This window comes from Erythrolamprus reginae, chromosome 2 (assembly GCF_031021105.1).
Source record: "Erythrolamprus reginae isolate rEryReg1 chromosome 2, rEryReg1.hap1, whole genome shotgun sequence".
Lineage (NCBI taxonomy): Eukaryota > Metazoa > Chordata > Lepidosauria > Squamata > Dipsadidae > Erythrolamprus > Erythrolamprus reginae.
In genome coordinates this window covers 346,317,585-346,340,689 of record NC_091951.1, presented here as the reverse complement: position 1 = coordinate 346,340,689, position 23,105 = coordinate 346,317,585, and the positions used below count along the sequence as shown (strand labels likewise).

Here is a 23,105-nt window from a genome sequence, read left to right as displayed (position 1 = left end):
AATAATAATTAACCCATTTTAACCAGAATAACAAAGTTGGAAGGGACCTTGGAGATCCTCTAGCCCAACCCCCTGCTCAAACAGGACATATTCTTATCATTCCAGACAAATGGCTCTCTTCTTTAAAACCTCCTGTAATGGAGCCCCCACAACTTTTAGAGCAGTGGTTCTCAACCTAGGGATCGGGACCCCTTTGGGGGTCGAACGACTGTTTCACAAAAGTCACCTAAGACCATGGAAAAGACAAATTTCCCATGGTGTTAGGAACTAAAACTTCTATTCTGGCGCCCTGGAACATATTTTTACAATCCGACCAATCAGGCGTTTACAGTGGGGATGTCCCTCTGACCTTCCTGCCAATCAGCTTAAAGTTCTGTTGGGAGAATTGGCACTAGACTTATGGTTGGGGGTCACTACAACATGAGAAACTGTATTAATGGGTCGCGGCATTAGAAAGGTTGAGAACATTGTTCTAGAGACAAGTTGTTCCACTGGTTAATTGTTCTAACTGTTGGGAAGTTTCTCCTTTGTTCTAGGTTGCTTCTCTCCTTGATTAATTTCCATCCATTGCTTTTTTTGTCCTCCTTCATGTACTTTGGACAATAAGTTGACCCCCTTTTCTTTGTGGAAGTCCCTGAACTATTGGAAGATTGCCAGCATGACCCTTCTAGTCCTTCTTTTCATTAAACTACCCTGCTCAAAAAAATAAAGGGACATCCTAGATCAGAATGAATGAAATATTCTCATTGAATACTTTGTTCTATACAAAGTTGGATGTGCTGACAACAAAATGAAATTGATTGTCAATCAGTGTTGCTTCCTAAGTGGACAGTTTGATTTCACAGAAGTTTGATTCACTTGGAGTTATATTCTGTTGTTTAAGTGTTCCTTTTATTTTTTTTTGAGCAGTATTGATAAATGTTCTAAGGAAGCATAGTACAGTGGTACCTCACCTTACAAACTTAATTTGTTCTGTAACGAGGTTCGTAAGGTGAAAGGTTCGTAAGATGAAACAATGTTTCCCATAGGAATCAATGTAAAAGCGAATAATGCGTGCAAGCCCAAAACTCACCCCTTTTGCCTTACGCCGCTGGGAATCCCCACCTCTGGACTTATGTTGCCAGCCGAAGCGCCCGTTCTTACGCTGCTGGGATTCCCCTGAGGCTCCCCTCGCTGGGAAACCCCACCTCCGGACTTCCGTTGCCAGCGAAGCTGGGATTCAAAGCAGCGCTGGCAAAAATGAAGGGAATCCCAGCGAGGGGAGTCTCAGGGAAATTGCAGCATTGAAAAAACACAGAAGTCCGGAGGTGGGGTTTCCCAGCGAGGGGAGCCTCAGGGGAATCCCAGCAGTGCAAAAATGGGCACTTCGCTGGCAATGGAAGTCTGGAGGCGGGGCATTGCAGCAGCGGTGGCTTCAGTTTGTAAGGTGAAAATAGTTTGGAAGAAGAGGCAAAAAATTCTTAAACACCGGGTTCATATCATGAAAAGTTCGTTAGATGAGGCGTTCGTAAGACGAGGTACCACTGTATTTTGAATCATAAGTTAGCCAGTATAAAATAAAATAAAATAATAAACCAGGAAGAGGGTTAGCATACAAACTGAAAAAAGAGAAAGAAAAGAAACGGATTAAACAACTGGAAGATGAAGTTGGAGACATTCCATATCAAAAAGAATATAAAATGAAGATAGTATGGACTTATTACAGAAAACTTTATAAACAAGAGAAAACAGGCTGTGTGTTATTCTTTTCTTCGAAGGAAGTTTTTTATTACCATATACTATTCTTGCTCTTTATGGTGATGATCACTGTTATAAACCATCCAGGCAAAGGTTTTTGAACCCTGGGCTATGGGGAAGCAACTGAAATTGCACTTCGTTGCTAAACATTTTGCCTATTTGCAAACACACAACTTTGTTGTGCTGTCTCATAGTTTCCAGGTCAAAGATAATTCAGGGAAGAAAAGAGACCATAATAAAAAGAAAATGAATCAGCATTTCCATGCAGGGTGAAACCAGGCTTCATAGCAGTAATTGTGAGAGGGATTTTGGAGTCTTAGTGGACAACTAAGATAAATATGAGCCAGCAGTGTGTAGCAGCAGCCAAAAAAGCCAATGCAGTCCTAAATTGTATAAACAGAAGGATGCAATCAAGATAGAGTGAGGTACTAATAGTCCTTTATTCTATTCTATTGGTTCCCTCTTTCCCCTTTCTTCCTTCCCTTCCATCCTTCCATTCTTCCCTTCTTTCCTTCCTTCCTTTCTTTCTTCCTCCCATCCTTCCTTCCCTCCTTCCTTCTTTCATTCCTTCCTTTCTTCTCCTTCCTTCCCTCCCCTTCCTTCTTTCATTCCCACTCCTTCCTTCCTCCCTCCCACCCTCCCCCAAGGCCCTCTCTATATTCCTTTCTACAGGAACATCTATCCTGTATATTTACCCATATTGTACCATCATATCACATGATACATCGTCAAATGCTTTGTTTTTCAGATAAGCCTGTGGCCTTCCAATTTGTTGACTGGCTTCTGCGAGGGGTTTCTCAAGTGATGTTTGTCAGCAATCCACTCAGTGGCCTCATCCTGCTTATCGGATTCCTGGTCCAGAGCCCATGGCTGACACTTATGTGTTGCACTGGAGTGATTGTCTCAACTTTAACTGCAGTTATTCTAAGCCAGGAGAGGTAGGTTGTCCTCTAATTTCCTCCTCTTCCTCTTCCCCTTCCTCTTCCTCCTCCTCCTCCTCTCCTAATGCTGAGATGAAATTAGGCACTGGATTTCTCTTGACAACATTTATACAAAAATGAAATATCTTTATCATGATCTTTGACCAGCCTTCCTTCCTTCCTTCCTTCCTTCCTTCATTTATTTCTTGATTGATTTCTTGATTGATTTCTTGATTGATTTCTTGATTGATTTCTTGATTGATTTCTTGATTGATTTCTTGATTGATTGATTGGGTTTATATGCCACCCCTTTCTGAGGACTCGGGGCAGCTTTACAATATAAGAGTACATTTAAAAGGAGTTAGTTATGCCCAAATACAATTATCAAACTGTTCCGGCCTGCCGGTTAATTATCACTAATTAATCCCCAATGAAGTCTCAAAAGCAAAGTCGCTATCTATATTTGTCTATTTACAAAGAAACGCACTGGAAACAGCAATGAATTTGTAGGAATGTCAAGCCAACTGCCAAAAGTTCCCTGTTATCAGCACAGTTCAAACCAAGTGTCCACCATAAAGTAATAAATTGAAGTAATTAGTTCTCGATGTTGACAGGTACTCACAAATGCCTTCAAAAACCAGGCTTTCAGGATTGCAGAAGGATTTAAGAGAGAGACTCTTCGGCTGCTAGATCTGTCTCTCTCTCTCTCTATAGGAACGTTGAACTTTGAACGTTGAAGTTTCCCATCATCTTCCCCTTTTATACTTTCAGTGATGACAAGCTGTGCATAGAAGTATTCAACACCTAGATCTGCGTTACTGGAGATATTCTTGTCTCCCATGCATGCTTCTTACCCTAGTGTCTAATATTGGGTCCACAATATCCCCCTCCTCATCTGATTCCACCATTACCATAGCTGGGGGTTCTGCAGTCTCTGTAGGTTCCCCAGGCCCTAACTCTCCCTCAACTCTCACTATCTGAATCCTCTGGTATTGGCCTATGATATCCTGATGGACCCGGTTCATTCTCCTCAAAGTCTGTGACCCACGGAGCCGGATGTGAGCCAACCACAACACAAACTAGGAAAAATACTGTAATATATCCACTTCTTTATTAAGCCATTCAACCTGTAAAAATACTGTTTTAAATTTTTGATGGGGAGATCTACTGAAATTAATTTAAAAAAATTGGAGTCCGGAGGTCATTATTTATTTATTCGCTCAATTTTTACAGCCACCCACAAAATAAATGTTCATTTTTTTAAAAAAATTGCTTGACTTTGAAGATAAGTGCATTCCAAATAGTAGCTCTGCATGAGTTTGTGTGATGTTCAAGAACACCCACTTTGGTAGTGTCTGCATCCTATATTTGCAAAGTAATTACTCTCTGTGCTTGCTACCCAGATCGGCAGTGGCTGCTGGACTTCATGGCTACAATGGTGTCCTGGTAGGGATGTTGATGGCTGTCTTCTCAGACAAGGGTGAATATTACTGGTGGCTCCTACTTCCTGTTATTCTCATGTCCATGACCTGGTGAGTCTCTCTCTCTCTCTCTCTCTGTCTGTCTGTCTGTCTGTCTGTCTGTCTGTCTGTATGTATGTATGTATGTATGTATGTATGTATATATGTATGTACATATGTATGTATGTATGTATGTATGTATGTATGTATATATGTATGTACATATATCTCTCTCTCTCTCTGTCTTTCTCTATATACATACATATATACATGCCAATACAGTAATATAAAAAAAAATTATCATTACTGTTCTGCCGGTGTGTTTCAACCGCCTGTAATTATAGGGTAATTAGTCCAGGAAGACACACACTACACAATAAAAGGAAAACCCAAAAGTTTTTATAAACAGAAAAACAGAAACAGCTCCCTTTTTAAATGTCAAAGGGATTTTCTGGTACACACAAGGCACAGGTTAAATGCAGTCCAATTGCTCACCCAATAACTGGGAAATTGAGTCCAATTCTAAAGTCCAGAGAGTCCACACACAATCCTGAACAGCAAAAAACCACGATCTTGATGAAACAATGAATCAGATAAACTGCCATGAGGCTAACACACCAGGCTGCACTTTTATCTGTAGCACTAATTACAGCAGCCCCACCCAACCACAGGTGGCCTCATTTTCTCTTGTAATAATCCTTCAGTTGTTGTCTCCTATGCATTACTCTACGCATGCGTGGATGTGTCATTAATTCTTGTTCAGAATCCAAGGATGATACAGATGATTGATCTCCTCCTGGGCTGTCTGCCAAGATCCCCTCTTCCCTGTCACTCACGCTTCCTTGGTCAAAGGAGGCTTTGTCGGCAGATTCTACTGGGAGCAAAACAGGCCTGTGGCATGTGGATGTCTCCCCCACATCCACCTGCACATTCCTTGGGGCAGGAGCTGGCCCAAAGCTAACCACAACAATTACCAGCAAAAAATATGTTACACACACACACACACACACAAATTTAATGATCCCATAATCCCTTGCGAAGTGGAATGTGGCCAACCGAATGGAGCTAAGTGTTTACTGGCCAGATGCTCTTCCTGTTGCCAATATGGAGTTTTGTTCAGCAGATATATATTCTCATCTTGCCCAGAGAGAGAAATATCTGCCTCTACCTAGGATCAAACTCACAGCCTTCTGTTTCTGAGGTGAGAGTTCAACCTCTGGGCCACCGCACCACTCAGTCTCTCTCTATGTATATCAGTAATGGGTTGTAGCTGGTACACCTGGGATCGGGGCTCCGGTAGCAGAAATGGAGATGCACATGCATCTCCATGCCCCCACGTGTGCACACATGTGCCCATATGAGATTTGACTTTCGAACTACTTATGAACTTAATTCATTCTGTGACCAGGTTCTTAAGCAGAAAAGTTTGTAAGAAGGAGCAATTTTTCCCATAGGAATCAATGTAAAAGCAAATAATGTGTGTGATTGGGGAAACCATAGGGAGGGTGGAGGCCCCGCTTCCTCCCAGGAGATTCCTAGAGAGGCCCCACGGAGGCTTCTCCCCTCCTTTTCCGGCCCTGTTTCCTCCCAGGAGATTCCTAGAGAGGCCCCACGAAGGCTTCTCCCCACCTTTTCCGGCCCTGTTTCCTCCCAGGAGATTCCTAGAGAGGCCCCACAGAGGCTTCTCCCTGCTTTTTTCAGCCCTGTTTCCTCCCAGGAGATTCCTGGAGAGGCCCACTGTGGCTTCTCCCTGCTTTTTCCGGCCCTGTTTCCTCCCAGGAGATTCCTAGAGAGGCCCCACAGAGGCTTCTCCCTGCCTTTTCCAGTTACAGTTTCAGAGGGTCAGGTTTGTAAGTGGAAAATGGTTCTTGAGAAGATGCAAAAAAATCTTGAACACCCAGTTCTTATCTAGAAAAGTTTGTAAGCAGAGGCATTCTTAGGTAGAGGTACCACTGTATATATATAATCTGGTAATATTTCAATCCTATGTCCTGATTTTTAAAAAGGAAAACCATGATATTGATAAAGACTCTAGCAAAAAACCGACTGTGCCCTTTTCTGATTTGCAATCCTCCTCGTTCTTCTTTTTCAGCCCTCTTTTTACCAGCGCTTTAAGTTCGCTCTTCAGCAAGTGGGACCTTCCGGTTTTGACGCTGCCTTTCAATTTGGCTCTGAGTCTGTTTCTAGGAGCCACTGGCCATTACAATTCTTTCTTCCCTACAACGCTGATCGAACCCACTGCCTTTTTGCCCAACATCTCTTGGTCGGATGCTCAAACGACAATGGTAAGAGGATGCCCGCCATGTACCCCTTACGTCCGGAAGGAGTTGGGCGGCTTATAAATCTAATACATTGAATTAAATTAATTAAATTACTGTGTGCCCTTTGGTGTGCATGTGTTAGGGGGCGGGGTGGAGAAATCTCTAAAGGAAGAAACATAGAAACACAGAAGATTGACGGCAGAAAAAGACCTCATGGTCCATCTAAGTCTGCCCTTATACTATTTCCTGTATTTTATCTTAGGATGGATATATGTTTATCCCAGGCATGTTTAAATTCGGTTAGTCCTTCCTTCCATTTCTTTCCTTTCTTTTTTCTTCCTTCCTTCCTTTTCTGTTTCCTTTCTTTCATCCTTTCTTCCTTCTTTCCTTTTCCCCATCCTCTCCTAACTTTTCCTTCTTTCTTTTTTTCTTTTCTTTCCTTTCTTCCTTTTATTTTCTCCCTTCCTTTTTTCCAATTCTATTCTATTCTATTCTTTTCCATTCCATTCCATTTATTCTATTCCTTCCCCCTTTCTTTTCTTTTCTTTCCTCCCTCCCTCCCTCCCTGTTTCTTTCTTTCTTAGAAACATAGAAACACAGAAGATTGACGGCAGAAAAAGACCTCATGGTCCATCTAGTCTGCCCTTATACTATTTCCTGTATTTTATCTTAGGATGGATCTATGTTCATCTCAGGCAGGTTTAAGTTCAGTTACTGTGAATTTACTAACCACGTCTGCTGGAAGTTTGTTCCAAGCATCTACGACTCTTTCAGCAAAATAATATTTTCTCACGTTGCTTCTTATCTTTCTCCCAACTAACCTCAGATTGTGCCCCCTTGTTCTTGTGTTCACTTTCTTATGAAAAACACTCCCCTCATGAACACACTGCTTGTAACCAGTCTCTGCTCAGAATACTCACCATTAACAACAACCCTCTGATGTCTATGCTTCAGCCAACTGCAAATCCACTGAACTATCCAAGGATTAAGTCCAATCTTCACTAACTTATCTATCAGCTTTTTATGTGGAACCGTATCAAAGGCTTTGCTGAAGTCCAGAAAGGCAATATCCATGGCAGCACCTTCATCCAATACCTTTGTGACATAGTCAAAGAAATCAATGAGATTAGTCTGACACGATTTGCCCTCAGTAAAGCCATGCTGGTTTGGGTCCAATAAATTATTGGTTTTTAGGTGCCGATTTTTCCTCTTTTTGAGTAGAGTCTCCATCGTTTTAACTTTAATTGATGTCAAGCTAACTGGCCTGTAGTTACCAGCTTCTTCTCTACTGCCCTTCTTGTGGATAGGCACAGCACTGGCCATTCTCCAATCATCAGGAATAGAATGGAATGGAATGGAATAGAATAGAATAGAATACAATAGAAGAATATAATTTTTATTGGCCAAGTGTGATTGGACACACAAGGAATTTGTCTTGGTGCATATGCTCTCAGCGTACATAAAAGAAAAAGATACATTTGCTAAGAATCATGTTGTACAACACTTAATGATTGTCGTAGGGGTCAAATAAGCAATGAAGAAACAATCAATATTAATAAAAATCTTAGGATACAAGCAACAAGTTACAGTCATACAGTCCTAAGTGGGAGAAAAAGGATGATAGGTATGATGAGAAAAAGTAGTAGAATAGAAGTGCAGATTTAGTAAAAAGTCTGACAGTGTTAAGGGAATTATTTGTTTAGTAGAGTGATGGCAGTTAAAAGGGATTGGCTAAACAAATCAGTCAAGAGGGTAGCAATGAAAGATCTGAGTTCTTTAAGAACTCTGGGGTGGATGCCACCTGGACCCATTGCCTTGGGGGGACCCATTAGCTTCACATAAGGATGAATACATGGTGTGCAAATTGACCCCGATGGTTTGGTTGCTGCTATGCATCTCTTAACAGGCAATCTGTGAAAAGCTGGCATTGTCTAGAAACACTGCTCACCAACTTGTGGTCTGTGGACCACTGGTGGTCCATGAGAAAATTTTGGTGGTCCATCAAGAAATTTTGGGCCCTGGACCAGATATGGCCAAGAGCAATTAATCCAGTCCAGTGGAGACTTCTAAGAGTTGTTATAGGTCACTCAGAGATTGATCGGGGCACTGAGTTTTAATTTCTTTGACTTCTATGCCACCCAATCCCATGGGACTTTTATATTTTTATAGTTTTCATATTTTATGAAATTATGTTTTATGTTTTTATAGTTTTCATACTTTTATTGTTGCGAGACACCTCGGGCTGTTTTAAGATGAGCGGTCATGCAACTCTTTTAAAATTCTTTTTACAATCAAATTAAAATAAATACATATAATCAATGTCTAAACCAGGAAGGATGGAGACCGTTTGGTCTATAGATACCTATAGTATAACCCCAATTTAAAAAATAAAATAAAATTGAATTGGCAGCCAGCTACTGGTGTCCTTCGATTTTTTATCCTGTTAGGTTGGGTTACTTTTATTGTTTTCTGCCAAGAGATCAAAATTTCCACAATTCTTAGAAGTCAGAAAGTAGATTATATAATATATATATAGAATTTTATAACATGTTAATTATGCCCAATTAGGGTAATATGTTTGGAGGCGGTTTATACCGCCTATAAAGTCAAGTGCTATAATAATATTTCCTAACCCAGCCCACAAAGGCAGTTTTCCAATATACTGCTCTATGGCTTTGATATAAGCCATATCAATTAAGAGACAGGGTGGTGCAGTGGTTAGAGTGCAGCACTGCAGGTTACTTTAGCTAACTGCCAGCTGTAGTTCACCAGTTCAAACCTCACCAGGCTCCAGGTTGACTCATCCTTCCATCTTTCCAAGGTCGGTCAAATAAGGACCAAGATTGTTGGGGGCAATATGCTGATCCTGTAAACCACTTAGAGAGGGCTGTAAAAGCACTATGTCACAAATAACAAACAATGTTTTGGTGGGTCAAAGTGCAGGAAAAGTTGTTTTCGTGGCAAGGTTATTTGGTGACCTCTCTGCTTACTTGGCTTCAAGTGCTGGATCTTAGATAACGATCATCGGTTTATAATCTACCATGCACTAAATTCATCTGATGCTCAGATGTCATTCCAAAACATCAACTGTAAAAAAAACGCTCAGATCTTCAAGTGAATTGATGCCTTCGGGGAATAATGAAGATAATAAAAAAGAGATTGAGACTCTAGAAAGAGTGTGGAGAAGAAGAACAAAGATGGTTAGGGGACGGAAAGCTAAAACATATGAAGAACAGTTGCAGGAACTGAGTACAGCGGTACCTCTACTTACTAATTCGTTCTGTGACCAAATTCTTAAATAGAAATGTTTGTAGGAAGAAGCAATTTTTCCCATAGGAATCAATGTAAAAGCAAATCATGTGTGTGATTGGGGAAACCACAGGGGGAGTGGAGGCCCTGTTTCCTCCCAGGAGATTCCTAGAGAGGCCCCACAGAGGCTTCTCCCTGCCTTTTCCAGCCCTGTTTCCTCCCAGGAGATTCCTAGAGAGGCCCCATGAAGGCTCGGGTTTGTAAGTGGAAAATGGTTCTTGAGAAGAGGCAAAAAAAATTGAACACCCAGTTCTTATCTAGAAAAGTTCATAAGTAGAGGCATTCTTAGGTAGAGGTACCACTGTATGTCTATGTCTGGTTTAATGAAAAGAAGGACCAGGGGAGACATTATGCCGGTCTTCCAATATCTAAGGGGTTGCCACAAAGAAGAGGGAGTCAAGCTATTCTCCAAAGCACCTGAGGGTAGAACAAGAAGCAGTGGGTGGAAACTGAACAAAGAAAGAATCAACTTAGAACTAAGGAGAAATTTCCTGACAGTGAGAACAATTAACCAGTGGAACAGCTTACCTTCAGTGGATGGGTACTCCATCTCTGGAGGTATCTAAGAAAGAGACCAGACAATCCTTTGTCTGAAATGGTATAGGGCAGTGATGATGAACCTTTTTGCTCAGATGCCAAAATAGTGTGTAAGTGTGTGTGCTGTCGCACATGCGCGAGTACCCACAACCATAATTCAATGCCTGGGGAGGGTGAAAACAGCTTTCCCCCCCCCAGAGGCCCTCTGAAGGCCAGAAACAGCCTGTTTCCCAACTTCTGGTAGGCCCAGTAGGCTCATGTTTTGTCCTCCCCAGGCTCCCAAAAGTTCTCTGGAGCCAGGAGAGGGTAAAAACACCCTCCCCCATCCCCGGGATGCTCTCTGGAAGCCAAAAACGCCCTCCCAGACCCTCTGTGCAAGCCAAAAATCAGCTAGCCTGCGCACACATGCATGTTGGAGCTGAGCTAGGCCAACGGTTCACATACCAGCAGATATGGGAAATCCCACATACCAGCAATCCTGGGCCTAGAAAGCTTAGAACTAAGACACTTTAAACAAGATCTAAGTATTGCGCACAAGATCATATGCTGCAAACCGAGTTGTTGAAGCATGGAACTCGTTTGTTTGTTTGTTTGTTTGTTTGTTTGTTTGTTCATTCATAAGAGGTCAGTAAGGGGCGAGTACAAGTGCACTAGACTGCCTTCCGCCCCCTGTCCTATTGCTCTCCTATATCTCCTATACCTTTCTTCTATTCCTATATCTCTTCTTCTATTCTTTCATTGATATGTTCTATTACTATATCTTCTTTTCTATTATTTTTTAGATATATTTTACTATGAGTATCTCCTCTATAACCTTCTTCAGGTATTTTACTATGTGTATATAGATATATACCCACTAAAAACCTCATTGTGTATTGAACAAAATAAATAAATAAAAATAAATAAATCTTGTGGGCAATACTTAGATCATGTTTAAGGCGTCGTAGTTCCAAGCTTTCAAGACCCAGGATTGTAAGTCTAGTCTCGTAGGGAATTCTGTTTCGAGTGGAGGAGTGAAGGGCTCTTCTTGTGAAGTATCTTTGAACATTTTCAAGGGTGTTGATGTCTGAGATGCAATATGGGTTCCAAACAGATGATTTATATGCATGATACTAGTAAAAGGGAAACTTTTGGACAGGGGACGGAAGGCACGTGTGCACTCAGCTTACTGACCTCTTAGGTATTGGGAGAGGTCAACAGTGGATAGTTTAAGGGAAAATTTTTGGAGTTGAGATGATTATACAGTGGTACCTCGAGATACGAGTTTAATTCGTTCCGGACCTGGGCTCTTAAGTCGAGCAGCTCTTATCTTGAACGACTTTTCCCCATAGGAATTAATGTAAATAATTTTAATTGGTTCCAGCCCTCAAAAAACTCACAAAGTTAGTCTAAATTATGCAGAAAGACATGTTTTTAATGAAGAAATGTACATGTACATATAAATGAATAATGAAGTTTCTTTCACTTAACTTGTAAACTTTCTTAAACTTTTAAATTTACATATGTTCAACTTCTCTGCCACCCAATCCTGTAGGACAGAGGTCCCCAACCCTTTTTGCACCAGGGACCGGCTTTAAGCGATCAAGAGAGGAATGGGTGAATGAATGGACGGAGGGTGGGAAGGAAGGAAGGAAAGAGGGAAGGGACAGGAACAGAGGAAGGAAGCAAGGAAACTTATGAAAGGAGAGAGTAAGAGAGGAATGAGTGAAGGGAGGGAGGGAGGGAAGAAGGTGGGAAGGAGAAAGAAAAGAAGAAATAGAGGAAGGGAAGGTAAAAGAGAGAAAGAAAAAGAGCAAGAAAGAAAGAAAGAAAGAAAGAAAGGGGGAAGGGACAGGAACAGAGGAAGGAAGCAAGGAAACTTATGAAAGGGGAGAGTAAGAGAGGAATGAGTGAAAGGAGGGAGGGAGGGAAGAAGGTGGGAAGGAGAAAGAAAAGAAGAAATAGAGGAAGGGAAGGTAAAAGAGAGAAAGAAAAAGAGCAAGAAAGAAAGCTGCAAGCCCCCCCCCCCGAGCCCCCCAGGCCGGCTGCAACCTTTTAAAACACGCGCGCCGCTTCGCAGCTGTCTCCTGAAGCCAAACGCGGAAGTTAGCGTTTGGCTTCAGGAGACAGCTCCTTGGCGCTTGTATCTCGAATTTGGGCTTGTAAGTAGAACAAAAATATCTCTCCCCTCCCAGCTCTTATCTCGAGTTGCTCTTAAGTAGAGCAGCTCTTATGTCGGGGTTCCACTGTATTATAGAGTCTGGTTTTAGCCTCCAGCTTAAAATAGTTTTGCAAATGCTGCCAGTTGGTCTTTAATGGTTTTATCATCTTGGGTGAATTGAGATTCTGAATGGTTTAAAAAGGACAAATTGCTAGAATAAAAGTTATTAAATTAAGGGATAAGGCTAGGTTTGAGACTTCATAAAAATGATTGTAAAAATGGTTGCTTGCAAGTAAAACCCTCCAGGTTCCTTCTTTGATTCCTCTTGCAAAAAAGATTATGATGTGTTGTGGTTCCGTCTGAGGCCCCTTCGGGAACGGCTGACCTTCTGTCGGTTTCCAGCTCAGAGGGAGAGGCTGAGGAACAGGAGGTGCAGACAGACGAGGAGGAGGAATCCCAGGCTGAAGAAGAGGGAGGACAGCCAGAGTCCCACCAGGGGGAGCTCTCCCCAGCAAGCAGCCTGGATTCCTTAGAGGAAAGTGCACAAGCCATAATTGATCTGCGACAACGAAGAGCTACTCAGAGACGGAATCAATTGGCTAAATACTTTCAGCATTAAAGTGGCAACAGCTGGGTTTGGGTGTGGTGCTCTTGGGAAAGGCTAAAAGGCAGACCCACCCTTCCTGGCTTGTGGAGTTTTATCTTTGAGAGTCGTGGGACCTGACTGTGAACTTTGGCGTCTTGGAATTCTGGTTTGTGCCTTTGACTATTGAAACCTTGGGGGGGGGGGGTGCCAGCAAGAAGCTTGCTGTATTGTCTGGACATCAGGACCCTGCTGTACCGTATTATATCCTGTCTGTTGGGAAGAACAGGTTTTCCTCTGTGCTTATTTTTTCCAGTTATAAAATACTTTTGGCTTTTACCAGAGTGTCTGGCTGTTTTTTCCAGTTGGTGTTGAGGTCTGGGGGAACCCAGACAGAACATGATGTTCCAAAAGTAACGTTTCTGGACCTTGGCGCCTTTAAGATGAACGGACTTCAAATCCCAGAATCCTCCAGCCAGCATTGCTGGATCTGGGGGATTTGGGGAGTTGAAGTCCACATATCTTAAAGGTGCCAAGGTGAAAAAAAAACCTGTTTTAAACCGTCACATTTCAGATTGTGATTCAATGCTGTGTATTCATCCTTCAATTGTGTCAGCATATCTCCTGGGTCTGTTGTTGTTGCTGTTTTAGCAGTTGCACAATTCCTGTGTGGATTATGTTATTTAGGGCCTTGGTCATCAGCCAGCAAACTGTTCATTCCTCTCTATTTCATCTTGATTATACCTGGAGAAAAAATGCTGTCGGTTGTTTTCTCCAACTGGGGAGAAAAAATGAGCAAGTGTTTGCAAATCATAAGATCCAGGTCTGTGTCGCAATAATAAAAAAAATAGAGAGAGAGAGAGATTTTAACTATGCTAAAAATGAAGGGGAGGTTGGTAGTCCCATTTCCGATCAACACATTTTATTAAATGCAAAATGTTTCGTGGGTTGTCGTTAACAAATGCTTCTGCTTTTTAATCTCTCTCTCTCTCTCTTTTGCTCGCTCCCTCTCCTTCCCCCCTCTCCCGCTCTCTCTCTCCCACCCTCACTCCTTCCCTCCGTTTCCTTTTCCCTCTCGCTCTCTTTCCCTTCCTCTATCTCTCTTTCCATCTTCTTCTCTTTCCCTCTCCCTTTCTCTTTCCCCCTCCCTCTATCTCTCTTTCCTTCTTCTCCTCCTTCTCTTTCTTTTCCATCTCCCTTTCCCTCCCTCTTCCTCCCTCTTTCCCTCCTTCTCCCTTTCCCTCTCTTCTCTTCTCTCTTGGTTCTATGCACCCGACCAAAATTTTTCTACCAGTTCTGGGTACCAGACCAAAATTTTTCTACCGGTTCTGGGTACCAGACCAAAATTTTTCTACTGGTTCCGGGTACTTGACCATACCCGTAGGAGCCTATCACTGAAAACCACCCTCATCTCTTTTCAAAAACCTTAGAACTGAGTTTATGGTCATTATGCACTGGCTGCCAATCAGTTTCCAGTCACAATTCAAAGTGTTGATTATGACCTATAAAGCCCGACATGGCAGAATACCTCCAGGACCGCCTTCTGCTGCACGAATCCCAGTGACCAATTAGGCACCACAGAGTTGGCCTTCTCCGGGTCCCGTCGACTAAACAATGTCATCTGGCGGGACCCAGGGGAAGAGCCTTCTCTGTGGCGGCCCCGGCCCTCTGGAATCAACTCCGCCCAGAGATGCCCCCACCCTCCTTGCCTTTCGCAAATGCCACCCTCGCCACAGCTGAAAGATGTTTCTCTAATGTGAGCTGTGGATCGAGGAGGATGCCCAAGTTGCGGACCCTCTCTGATGGGGTCAATGATTCCCCCCCCCCAGGGTAATGGATAGACAAATGGAATTGTCCTTGGGAGGCAAAACCCACAGCCACTCCGTCTTATCCGGGTTGAGTTTGAGTCTGTTGATACCCATCCAGACCCCAACAGCCTCCAGGCACCGGCACATCACTTCCACTGCTTCATTGACTTGATTTTGGCCAGTGATGGGCCACACTTACCTTTTCCTTTTCCAAAGCATAATAAAACTTACCAGGAAAGACTTCATGAACTCAATCTGTATAGTCTGGAGGACTGAAGGGAAAGGGGGGACATGATCGAAACATTTAAATATGTTAAACGGTTAAATAAGGTTCAGGAGTGAAATGTTTTTAATAGGAAAGTGAACACAAGAACAAGGGGGCGCAGTCTGAGGTTAGTTGGGGGAAAGATCAGAAGTAATGTGAGAAAATATTATTTTACTGAAAGAGTAGTAGATGCTTGGAACAAACTTCCAGCTGACATGGTTGGTAAATCCACAGTAACTGAATTTAAACATGCCTGGGATAAACACAGATCCATCCTAAGAGAAAATACAGGAAATAGTATAAGGGCAGACTAGATGGACCAGGAGGTCTTTTTCAGCCATTAATCTTCTATGTTTACTACTGGATCTGGGTTTTATAATGCAGGTTTATAGTTTTAGCATGAGTTTTATAATTGGGAGTTTTACAGTTCATTATTGATGTTCGACTTCTTTTTATTTTGTATTGTGTTTGTATTGTTGTAGGCTGCCCTGAGTCCGTCGGGATTGGATGGCATAAAAGTCGAATATAGATGGATGGATGGAGGGAGGGAGGGAGGGAGGGATGGAATGGTGGATGGGTGGACAGACAGACAGACAGACAGACAGACAGACAGATAGCTAGATAAAACACCTGTACAGGAGCAAATTTCTTGTAAAATAGGAGGGATTGTGTAGCCGGAAGCAACCTTGAGTTTGTCAAACGCTGTCAAAAATTACAACTTAGGCATGGAGTCCTTCGTAGGTTTGGGAATTCAAACCTTTCATTTCATTTCTACAGGGAGAGGCGGCATTTATGCAAGATTGGCAAGTTATTAGAATTGTTGCCTTTTAATCTTATCTCAGCAAGAGGCTTCAGTGAAGTGAATGCCAGGTTCGTTTACAGGAACATTCCCTGATGACTTAGCCAAAGCAATAATGAGCTGTTGCTTTTTGCTGTCAAACAGACTCCGGCAGGAATGGTTTGATTTAATTCAAGAATAGGTCCATTGTTGCCATGTTCAGTTCATCTCAGTTCAGATATAAAATAAGAGCAGTTTGACATTACCTCCTTGTTCAAAAGAACGGGAAGACCCCTGTCCACTCCTGGGTGGAGCTCAGCAAACAAAAGGCCTGGTTTATTACTTTTCGGGAATTGATCCAGTCAAGGTTCGATTAAGGGAGAAGTCACGAGTAAAAGTCGCATCATGAGAAGTGACCTTCGGGAGGCGGCCATTGGATAAAAATGCAGAGATGCAGTTCTACATATGAAATACAGTGATACCTTGTCTTACAAACTTAATTGGTTCCGGGACGAAGTTCTTAAGGTGAAAAGTTTGTAAGACGAAACAATGTTTCCCATAGGAATCAATGAAAAAACGATTAATGCGTGCAAGCCCAAAATTCACCCCTTTTGCTAGCCCAAGCGCCCGTTTTTGCACTGCTGGGATTCCCCTGAGGCTCCCCTCCATGGGAAACCCCACCTCTGGACCTCTGTGTTTTTGTGATGCTGCAATTTCACTGAGGCTCCCCTTGCTGGGAAACCCCACCTCCGGACTTGAGTTCCCAGCGAAGCACCCATTTTTGCACTGCTGGATTCCCCTGCTGGGATTCCCCTGCAGCATCGCAAAAACATGGAAGTCCGGAGATGGGGTTTCCCATGGAGGAGAGCCTCAGGGAAATCCCAGCAGTGCAAAAATGGGTGCTTCGCTGGCAATGGAAGTCCGGAGGTGGGGCATCCCAGCAGCGGCGGCGGGTTTGTAAGGTGAAAATAGTTTGTAAGAAGAGGCAAAAAAATCTTAAACCCTGGGTTTGTATCTCGAAAAGTTTGTATGATGAGGCGTTTGTAAGACGAGGTATCACTGTATATATTCAGGGCGCCCTCTAGAGGTGTTAAATTTAATTAAGAGGGCACTCTTCACAGGTGTTAAGTTTAATATAAGTAGCCCTTCACTTAACGGAGTCAGCATATTGTCCCCAACAATTTAGGTCTTCATTTTACCCACCTCAGAAGGATGGAAGGCTGAGTCAACCTTGCACAATAAATAAATAAAATAAATGAAATAACAATAGCAATAGCAATAGCAATAGCAATCGCAATCGCAATCGCAATAGCAACAGCAACAGCAACAACAATAACAATAATAATAACAATTTGAAAAACATCGGAATTGACAAAATCTCCATCTGTCAATTGCAAAAGGCCACTTTACTGGGATCAGCATACATAATTCGCCGCTACATCACACAGTCCTAAGTGCTTGGGAAGCACCCGACTGGTGATGAAATGCGAAATCCAGCATAGAATAGAATAGAATTTTATTGGCCAAGTGTGATTGGAAACACAAGGAATTTGTCTTGGTGCATATGCTCTCAGCGTACATAAAATAAAATATACATTTGTCAAGAATCATGTGGTACAACACTTAACGATTGTCATAGGGGTCAAATAAGCAATGAAGAAGCAATATTAATAAAAATCTTAGGATATAAGCAACAAGTTACAGTCATACAGTCAACATGGGAGGAAATGGGTGAAAGGAATGATGAGGAAAACTAGTAGAATAGAAGTGCAGATTTAGTGGAAAGTCTGACAGTGTTGAGGGAATTATTTGTTTAGTAGAGTGATGGCGTTCGGAAAAAAACTGTTCTTGTGTCTAGTTGTCTTGGTGTGCAGTGCTCTGTAATAATAATAATAATAATAATTTATTAGATTTGTATGCCGCCTCTCTCCGAAGACTCGGGGCGGCTCACAACAAGCGATAAAACAATATTGTACAGGCACAAATAGCGACGTATTGAGGGTAGGAGTTGAAACAGTTTGTGTCCAGGATGCAAGGGGTCAGTAAATATTTTCCCCTCTTTTTGACTCGTGCAGTGTACAGGTCCTCAATGGAAGGCAGGTTGGCAGCAATTGCTTTTTCTGCAGTTCTGATTGTCCTCTGAAGTCTGTGTCGGTCCTGTTGGGTTGCAGCACCAAACCAGACAGTGATAGAGGTGCAGATGACAGACTCAGTGATTCCTCTGTAGAACTGTATCAGCAGCTCCTTGGGCAGTTTGAGCTTCCTGAGCTGGCGCAGAAAGAACATTCTTTGTTGTGCTTTTTTGATGATGTTTTTGATGTTAGGTGACCATTTTAGGTCTTGAGATATGATAGTGATCTCATTTGCTGTGTTGTATTAATGATGATGATGATGATGATGATGATGATGATGATGGTGATGATAATAATAATAATAATAATAATAATAATAATAATAATAATAATAATAATAATGTTCATCCATTGTGTTAAAGGCAGACATTGAAATCTAATGGGTTGTGGGTACTGTTGGGTGAATCCAACAAAGTTCGGGTTCGGCGAACTCACCCGAACTTTGCCATGAAGTTTGGGTGAGTTCGCCAAACCCAAACCCAAACCCAAACAGAAGGACAGAAGGAAAAGGGGGGGCATGATCGAAACATTTAAATATGTTAAAGGGTTAAATAAGGTTCAGGAGGGAAGTGTTTTTAATAGGAAAGTGAACACAAGAACAAGGGGACACAATCTGAAGTTAGTTGGGGGAAAGATCAAAAGCAACTTGAGAAAATATTATTTCACTGAAGGAGTAGTAGATCCTTGGAACAAACTTCCAGCAGACGTGGTTGGTAAATCCACAGTAACTGAATTTAAACATGCCTGGGATAAATATATATCAGTCTTCTATGTTTCTATATTTCTATGGTCTGGCATCCTAGCAACATGGCCTGCCCAGCTTGTCTGAACGTTCATCAGCAGGGTGGGAATTGATGGCAGGTCTGCTCTGGAGTGGACCTCAGTGTCAGGCACCTTATCCTGTCTCCTGTATACAGTCCAAGTCTCACTGGCATACAACAGGGTAGTTAGCACTACTGTTTGGTAGACTTTGAGCTTCGTAGCAAGTCTTATTTCACATCCATTCCACACATTGGTCATTAGCCTGCCAGAATGCAATAATTATTATTACAATAATAATATTGACCACTTGCTGAAGATATCAGTGGAAGTCCTTTTGATACAACCTTGACCTCTTTTCTTTGAACGCTCGTTTCACAGCTCCTGAAGTCTATCCCAGTAGGAATTGGGCAGGTGTACGGTTGCGATAACCCTTGGACTGGCGGGATCGTCATGCTGGCTGTTTTCATTTCATCCCCTCTCATCTTCACTCATGCAGTGATTGGCTCAGCAGTTGGAATACCTGCAGGTACGACGGACGGCATTGTATCGTTTTGCAACTTTCTCCAACTTAGAAGACTCTCCAATGTGTTGGGCCATAGCTCAGGATTCTTACTTGACATAGTTATAGTTTATTAGATTTGTATGCCGCCCCTCTCCGAAGACTCGTTGATGGAATGTCCTGAGAAAAAGAAATTTCAGCCATTCCAGTATCTCAAGAATGGAATGGAATGGAATGGAGTAGGGTAGGGTAGGGTAGGGTAGGGTAGGGTAGAGTAGAGTAGAGTAGAGTAGAGTAGAGTAGAGTAGAGTAAATATTGGAATGTGGAATAGAATAGAATAGAATAATATTGGAATGTAGAATGGAATAGAATAGAATACAGACGTGGTTGGTAAATCCACAGTAACCGAATTTAAACATGCCTGGGATAAACATATATCCATTGTAAGATAAAATACAGGAAATAGTAAAAGGGCAGACTAGATGGACCATGGGGTCTTTTTCTGCCGTCAGTCTTCTATGTTTCTATGTTTCTAGAATAGAAAAGAAAAGAAAAGAAAAGAAAAGAACAGAACAGAACAGAATAGAATAGAATAGAGTTTTTATCAGCCAAGTGTGAATGGACACACAAGAAATTTGTCCTGGTACACATGCTCTCAGTATATGGGATGGGATAAAATGTGAATATCTCAAGAGTTTTGTGTTGAGATAGTGTACTATGTTGGCCATACATGTAGCAAACTCTGGGATTATCTAACATTGATTGATAATAAGAAATGGAAAAAACAGCACAATGGGCAAACCGGAAGTTCAGGAAACGCACTTCCGGTTTGTCCCTTGGGCAATTATTTTGCACTCCCAGAAGCTTCCCTGAAGCATCCGGAGAATGAAAATCTGCTGTCCAGCTTACGCATGCGCGCTGGAGTTGACATAGGGCAACCTCTCGCCTGCCCTCCGATACAGTTCTGCATGCCACCTGTGGCACGAATGCCATAGGTTCTCCATCACAGATCCATGGGATCGCACTCATTTCAAATTAAAGCTACAGATTGGGAGAGGGGGACACCAGGAGACCTTCTGTACGGGTACATTCTCTATGGACTCAAGCTCACCAATTTTTTTCCATCCGTTTCGCTTTGTAGCCCTGAGTCTCGCCACCCCTTTGAACAAAATTTATGCTGGCTTGTGCAATTACAACAGCTGCCTCTCCTGCATTGCCATTGGAGGGATGTTCTATGCCCTCACCTGGGAGACATTTGTGTTGGCAGTAGTTTGCGGTAAGTAACCAGGGTCTTTATAGTAATGGCCCCATCAATCCACTGTATGTTTATAGATCAAAGTTTTGTAGGAATCTCCCCAAAATAGCTTTATTTACTTATTTGTATCCCGCCTTGATTATTCTTACAATCCTAGGTTTAGAAAGCTTAGAACTATGTTGTCTTAAACACGACCTAAGCATAGCCCATAAAATCATCTGCTACAACATCCTTCCTGTCAACGACTACTTCAGCTTCAACCACAACAACACACGAGCACACAACAGATACAAACTTAAAGTAAACTGCTCTAAACTCGACTGCAGGAACTTTAGCAACCGAGTAGTTGATGCATGGAACTCACTGCCTGACTCTGTAGTATCATCCCCTAACCCCCAAAACTTTACCCTTAGACTATCCACTGTTGACCTCTCCTAATTCCTAAGAGGTCAGTAAGGGGCTTGCATAAGTGCACCAGCGTGCCTTCCATTCCCTGTCCCCTGTTTCTCTTTTACTAGTATCATGTATATAAATAGTATATCTTTGTATACCAACAATACCTACGTGACAAAAATAGATAGAGAGAGAGAGAGAGATGATAAATAGAGAGAGAGAGATGATAGATAGATAGAGAGAGATGATAGATAGATAGAGAGAGAGAGAGGATAGATAGATAGATAGATAGATGGATGGATGGATGGATGGATGGATGGAGAGAGAGAGAGAGACAAATAGATAGATAGATAGATAGATAGATAGATAGATAGATAGATAGATAGATAGATAGATAGATAGACAGACAGACAGACAGACAAACTCAAGGCAGCAAACAACTCCAACACACCTTCCTCCTTCTCTTCCCCGCCCCCCCAGAACAACAACCTTGTGAGGTGGGTTGGGGCCTGGCCCAAAGTAATAGATCGTAGTGCATTGCACCGCCGGGCCCTTAACTCCTTCCTATTTCAGAGCCTCTTACACAAATAACAACTTTATCTATTTGTCTTTCTCTGTGCAGCCTTTTTTACCACCTACGTGGCAGCAGCGATGGGCCGCCTCTTTTCTGTGGTACGTTACTGACAACTGAGGAACAAAGATTGCATTTCTATCTGTTTTATCATGATCTATTCTTCGCTCACTTTGGGAGGGGGGAATTACAGGAGGCTAAATTTAATAAGATAAACATGTACAACAAAAAAGAAAGAAAAACAAACAACAAGAAAAGAAACGATACAATATAACAGTGTTATTGATATTTCACTAATATTCTCTTCCTTGGCATCAGTATAATATTCTTGACAATTGTTTATATAAATATACAATTTACATGTGTGTAAATAAATATATTTCTTTTTTTTCTTAATATCGCAATTATAAATTTACACTTACAATTCTTTATTAATGTCTCATTACAATTTGTAAGTTTATCAGGAAAGACTTAATGAACTCAATCTGTATAGTCTGGACTGGAGGACAGAAGGAAAAGGGGGGACATGATCGAAGCATTTAAATATATTTAAATATATTAAAGGGTTAAATAAGGTTCAGGAGGGAAGTGTTTTCAATAGGAAAGGGAACACCAGAACAAGGGGGCACAATCTGAGGTTAGTTGGGGGAAAGATCAGAAGCAATGTGAGAAAATATTACTTTACTGAAAGAGTAGCAGATGCTTGGAACAAACTTCCAGCAGACATGGTTGGAAAGTGAACACAAGAACAAGGGGACACAATCTGAAGTTAGTAGGGGGAAAGATCAAAAGCAACATGAGAAAATATTATTTTACTGAAAGAGTAGTAGATCCTTGGAACAAACTTCCAGCAGACGTGGTTGGTAAATCCACAGTAACTGAATTTAAACATGCCTGGGATAAACATATATCCATCCTAAGATAAAATACAGAAAATAGTATAAGGGCAGACTAGATGGATCGTGAGGTCTTTTTCTGCTGTCAGTCTTCTATGTTTCTATATATTTTTTTCTTTTTTCAAGCCATATGTACAGTTTCTCCCACATAATATATATGATATAAAATTTAGGAGGCTAAATTTTAACCTTGAAACACCCCACTTGCAGTGCGGGGGTAGGTTCCAGATTCTACTACTGCCGGTTTGCTCAGGGTCACATGCCAGGCTTTGAGCATACATGCATGCATGCGTAGTACTTTTTAAAAAGCCTCTGCTCATGCGCAGAAGCAAAAAACAAGATGGCGGCACGCATTGTCCGCTTAGAGAACTTGCTCGGGGGTATGGCATGCCTGGGTCACTGTCAGTTCCAGAGGCCCAGGCCACCAAATTATTAACGGTTCTATAGAAGTGATCTGAAGCAGTAGGAAGCCACCTCTGCTGCTGTGTAAAAGTTAAGATAAACTGGTAACTTGCTTAACGACAAGCAAAATTGCAGTCGTGAGTTAAGGAATACCTGAAATTCCCTCCTTCCACAAAATTCAATTGAGTTCATATTCTACAACAGTGGTTCTCAACCTTTCTAATGTCGTGACCCCTTAATACAGTTCCTCATGTTGTGGCGACTCCCAACCATAAGCCTAGCGCAAATTCTCCCAACAGAGCTTTAAGCTGATTGGCAGGAAGGTCAGAGGGACACCCCCACTGTAAACGCCTGATTGGCCGGACCTTAAAAATTTATTATTTTGCACATTGAAAT

At 42.0% G+C, this 23,105-nt stretch overlaps 1 protein-coding gene across 3 annotated transcripts in view; it reads left to right on the top strand.

Moving 5' to 3' along the window:
* Positions 1-23,105, top strand: part of SLC14A1 (solute carrier family 14 member 1 (Kidd blood group)) — a 54,825-nt gene that overhangs the window by 30,211 nt on the left and 1,509 nt on the right. For all 3 annotated transcript variants that reach the window (XM_070736429.1, XM_070736426.1, XM_070736428.1), the window contains 6 exons: positions 2,486-2,675; positions 4,061-4,189; positions 6,210-6,402; positions 19,071-19,218; positions 20,334-20,468; positions 21,463-21,512. In XM_070736429.1, coding sequence (XP_070592530.1) covers positions 2,486-2,675; positions 4,061-4,189; positions 6,210-6,402; positions 19,071-19,218; positions 20,334-20,468; positions 21,463-21,512 — 845 coding nt within the window. The remainder of the gene's footprint in view (positions 1-2,485; positions 2,676-4,060; positions 4,190-6,209; positions 6,403-19,070; positions 19,219-20,333; positions 20,469-21,462; positions 21,513-23,105) is intronic.